General features: G+C 37.4%; 1 protein-coding gene across 1 annotated transcript in view; it reads right to left on the reverse strand.

The window, feature by feature from the left end:
* LOC110316727 (vomeronasal type-2 receptor 26-like) overlaps positions 1-2,287 on the reverse strand; it is a 44,086-nt gene extending 41,799 nt beyond the window's left edge. Inside the window, exons 1-2 of the mRNA XM_021191182.1 lie at positions 2,073-2,287; positions 676-973 (exon numbers count right to left, since the gene is read on the reverse strand). Of these exons, the coding sequence (XP_021046841.1) occupies positions 676-973; positions 2,073-2,287 (513 nt within the window). The remainder of the gene's footprint in view (positions 1-675; positions 974-2,072) is intronic.
* Positions 2,288-5,454: the final 3,167 nt, after the last annotated feature.

Raw genomic sequence — 5,454 nt, forward strand, 5'->3', positions numbered from 1 at the left:
GCATTGTTTAGGAGAAATCATTAATGGTCAACAAAAAGATTTTGAAAAAAAAAGAGAAATGTAAAAACTTTCCTGCCATCAGAGGAAAATTACAAACACCAAATGTCCAGCCAGAGTGTGACCCTTGGTTCTTAGTTAAAGAAAAAGAAAGGAAAAGAGAAGAGAAGAGAAGAGAAGAGAAGAGAAGAGAAGAGAAGAGAAGAGAAGAGAAGAGAGAAAAGAAAAGGAAAGAAAAGAAGAGAAAAGAAATTCTTATGTGGCATTCTGAGCTGATAATACAATAAAATAATCAGGAATAAGTCAACGGTCTTCACAGTGAAGATACATGAGTAGAATTACTAGAGTTCTCATGCTTTGTGCGACTCTAAAACTGGATACCAAAGAAAGACAGTATTAACAATGGTAAATAGCAAAAGAAATACTCTTAGAGTTATAAAACTACAGGTTGTCATTACTTTTATTTATATCTTTTTCAATGTTAAAATTTTTGAAATTGAATTTATTGTAACAGCATGATTGCATCTTATGAATAAATTATTTTTCAGAGTTAAAATGATAATGAAATAGTAAATTAATTAAGCAGTACCATACCTCATCAATAAACAATAACTGGAATAAGAAGAATTTGTTACTATATTACTTTGTTTAACATAAGAATCAGGATGCTTTGTGTACCTGTGGGACATTGTAGAGACTTACAACTCGGGAGATCTCAGTTGTTATTGCTGTGGAATAGCCTCCTATCACTGCAACCAGCTTATTAGTCTTCTCGGGCCTGCAGCTGTAGTTAGGAATTGGGGGTCTCTCTCCTGAGAACAACACCAAAGCACTTTCTGTGGCCTTCATCACAATAAAGTCAACATTGAAGAGATAGAATCCCAAGGACATATTGAAAAGAATATGTGGGTCCTTGTTGATTGTTTCTATAGCAAAAACCATTGCCAACATGTGCTGATAATGTTTAGTGAGATCCCTAGGAGGAATAATTAGAAAGATCATTTATGTGTTCTTTTTCTATATTAATTTTTAATTAGAATAAAATTACATCCTTTACCTCCATCCCATTTCTCCATGCAGCGCCTCTCATGTTACCTCTCAAATCCTGAACTTTTATTTCTAAAAGTCTAAGGCATATTAAAAATATACATGATATACCAAGAAACAAGCAGGATATTCTATATTAAAAATGTGGAGAAATTTGTCTTAATAAAGAAGAGCAAAACTTATTATCAAATTCAAAATTTTTAAGTTTTTTTTAAGACAGAGTCTCGCTTATTCAGTCCACGCTGAATTTAAATTCACTATGTAGACTAGTTTAAACTCAGGCTCACAGACCTGCCTCTGCTTCTCAACATCTGGGATTAAAGATTTGTACCAACTCATGCTGTCAAATGTAAAATTTTCAATTTTTACTGTGCAATTGTGTATGAGAAATTTAAATAGAGGAGTAAAGCATGTGGGAAATAGCAAACATTCAAACTTAGTATTTTAGATGATCTTCAAATATAGGATAAACCTAAGGAAAATACACAGTGTTTGATCAACCATAGCAATTTAAAAAGTGTCAAGTAAATTTAGACAGGAAAAATAAAATATTCTCATTATAATACACAAAATAACAACCAAGAAAAATTATTCTTGACTGCAAAGTATTTACAACACCTTCTTACATATTTAAAAGAATTCAGCATGAGTGGGGGAGAGACACACAGAGAACCAGTCATGGTTGAGTAGCTCTTGGTATTTAGTGGTTACTGGGGAAGGGAGAGGCTGTTTCCTTAGGAGGTTTGTCTTAATAACTTGCCTACACTCTAGATGATGTCTTATACTTCTGGAGTACTGGCATGCCTAAATTAACTCAGTAAAGTAAAAAGTGAGATAAAGAGAAAAAGAGAGGGAGACAGAGAGACAAAAAACCAGAAAGACATAGGGATATACAGAGACAGACAGAGACAGAGAGACCCCATGAAGTTGAAGGCAGGAGACAAGAGGAAGCAGTAGAGGTGGGTGAGATCAACATATATTTTATACATGTATAAATATTTTTTTAAAGAGAGAAGCCAAACACTTACAAATAGACTTCATCTGGCATATTCATTGTATCATTAAAGCCAAATTCAATTCTATCTTCTCGATCAGTCACTCTAAGGGAAAAGAATCCTCCAATAACAAAATCCCCATCTTGATAGTAGGCAGAAGAAGCAGGTACACTTATGTAGAAACAAAAAATTTTTTCCTGGACTACAATGAGAACAATCAGGAGAGAGAAAACAATGAGTAATTTCATACTAACATTGATATCTAATTCATAAAACCAAGATAACTGTTCAGTTAAGAACCTTGGACTAATCAACATCAACAAACGGATAAAACATGTGGCTGTCTGGTCTGTGTTGGTCAAGTTTATAAAGAACTGTTTTACCCTACCTAATACAGGCCCACCAGTATCCAAACACCCCCTCAGTTCCTGGGAGTATAATTTGTGTTGCACCTAATTAGTCCTAGATTGTGTCCCCTTCAGAGTGTCACTGGGAGTCTCCAAGAAATCAGGAACCTCTCACTTGGCACCTGGGAATCCTGATTCTCAGCAGGAAAACATACAATTAAGCACAAGTGTGAAGTCCTCTCAAACACCTGTGGGGTGTTTACACTAAGCGAGCTGAGGATTCTCAAGGTCCCAAGGCAAAGAGCGAATAACCAGTGGGAACATAATAATGTCATGAAGGGTCATCTAAAGGAGACATCAAAGGGCTTAGTGTTTGAGGTCAAAAGGGCTGAACTCTTAATCATTTAATATCTGTGTCATTTTACCGTTTTTCTGTAAGGAAAGAAAAAGCCTTACCTTAGAAAACATTTCTGTATACTATATTGGGTCAAATATCAACTTGGGTACGCTCTTTATTGGATATTTTATTCATTTACGTTTCAAATGTTATCCCCCTTTCCTGGTTTTCCCTCTGGAACTCCCCTTTCTCATTGCCCTCCTCCTGCTTGTATGAGGGTGTTCTCCCACAGCCCACCAATGCCCAGCTCACCTCCCTGTCATTCCCAAACACTGGGGAATGGAGCCTAAACAGGACCAAGGGCTTCTCCTACACTTGATGAAAGGCAAAGCCATCCTCTGTGACATATGTGGCTGGAATCATGGGGACTAGGGGGGGGAGTCCATCCTTATGTACCCCTTGTTATGGTGATTTAGTCCCTTTGAGTTCTGGGGGTTCTGGTTCATTGATGTTGTTCTTCCTATGGAGTTACAAACCCCGTCAGCTCCTTTAGTCCTTTCTCTAACTCCTCAGTTGTGGTCCCAGAGCTCAGTCCAATGGATGGATGTGAGCATCCACATATGTATTTGTCAGGCACTTTCAAAGCCTCTCATGAGACAGGTATAACAGATCCCTGACAACAAGCCCTTCTTGACATCCACAATAGTGACTGGGGTTAGTGTCTATATATGGGATGGATCTCCAGGTGGGGCATTTCTAGATGGTCTTTCCTTCAGTATTTGCTCCAATCTTTTTCTCTGTATTTCCATTTCACAAGAGCAATTCTGCATTAAAATTTTATAGAAGGGGAGGTTTTCCCATCCCTCAATCAGGGACCATGCCTAACCTCTCCTTATGGTCTCTCCAGATTCTCTCTCCCATTTATTGCATATTTCATTTAATATCATCTCCGTTGGTCCTGGGAGTCTCTTGCTCTCTTGGCCTCTGGGATTTTCTGGTGGCTACCCCCAGTTCCCCATCCCCATTGCTACACAACTCTGTTCAATTTCTTGATCCTTTGTATATCTCCCTTCTTCTACCATACCTGATTTTTGTCCTCCCCCACCCCATTTCCTCTCCCCTTCCTCTATTCCTCCCAAGTGCCTCCTAACTTCTACTTCATATTATTATTTTGTTTCTCCTTCTAAGGAGGACTGAAGCATCCAAACATTGTTTTTTCTTCTTCTTGAGCTTCATATGGTCTGTAAGTTGTATCATGGATATTCTTTGCATTTTTCCTAACATCCATTTATAAGTGAATACATAACATGTATTTACTTTTGGGACTGTGGTTTTTCACTCAGGATAATATTTTCTGGTTCCATCCATTTGCCTGTGAATTTCATGTAGTAATTACTTTTAATAGTTGAGTAGTGCTCCATTACAGCTGTGTAAATGTACCATTTTTCTTTTCCTGTTCCTCTGTTGAGAAACATACGGTTTGTTTCCAGCTTCTGGAAGGCTACTATGGAAATAGTGGAGCATGTGTCCTCATTATATGTTGTAGCATCTTTTGGGTATATGCCCAGGAGTGATATACATGGGTCCTCAAGTGATAGTATGCCCAATTTTCTGAGGAATCCCCAGAATGAGTTCAAGAGTGGTTGTCCCACCTTGTAATCCCACCAAAAATGAAGGAGTGTTTCTCTTTCCAACATCTTTACCTGCACCTGTTGCCTCCTGAGATTTGATCTTAGCCATTATGATTGGAGTGAGGGCAAATCTCAGGGTTTGCTGATTTGCATTTCCATGATAACTAAGAAAATGGAATATTTCTTTAGGTGCTTCTTGGCTATTCAATAGTCGTTGGTAGGCAATTAACCTGAGAAAATTTGAAAAATCAACAGATCACACTATAAAAGCTTATATTCAACAAAAGTGGGAAATCTGGTTGAAATGGACAATTTCTAAGCAGTTAACAGATACCAAAGTTAAATTAGGATCAGAAAAACAATATAAACAGCCCCATAATCCCTAAAACAATTGTAGCAATCATTACAAGACAGCCAAACAAACAAAAAAAGCCTGAGACCAGATGGGTATAAAGCAGAATTCTATCAACCCTTCAAAAAAGACCTAAGACCAATACTCTTAAAACTATTCCAAAAAATAGAAAAAAAGGAACATGATACAATTCATTTTATAAAGCCACAATTACACTTATGCCTAAACCACACAAAGACCCAACAAAAAAAGAACTTCAGACCAATTTCCCTATGGAAATTGATGTAATAATACTCAATGAAATTCTCACAATCCAAATCTAAGAGCACACCAAAATGATCACCCACCATGATCAACAGGCTTCATTCAAGAGATGCAGGGCCTATGGTCACTTGATTTTTGACAAGGGAGCTAAAACCATCCAGTGGAAAAAAAGACAGCATTTTCAACAAATGGTGCTGGCACAACTGTCAGCTATCATGTAAAAGAATGAGAATCTATCCATTCTTATCTCCTTGTACAAAGCTCAAGTCTAAGTGGATCAAAATCCACCACATAAAACCAGAGACACTGAAATTGATAGAGGAGAAAGTGGGGAAAAGCCTTGAAGATATGGGCACAGGGAAAAAAGTTCTCAACAGAACGCCAATGGCTTGTGCTGTAAAATCAAGAATTGACAAATGGGACCTCATAAAATTGTAGTTTCTTTAAGGCAAAAGACACTGTCAAGACAAAAAGGCCACCAACA

The sequence above is a fragment of the Mus pahari genome, chromosome 2 (genome assembly GCF_900095145.1).
Source record: "Mus pahari chromosome 2, PAHARI_EIJ_v1.1, whole genome shotgun sequence".
Lineage (NCBI taxonomy): Eukaryota > Metazoa > Chordata > Mammalia > Rodentia > Muridae > Mus > Mus pahari.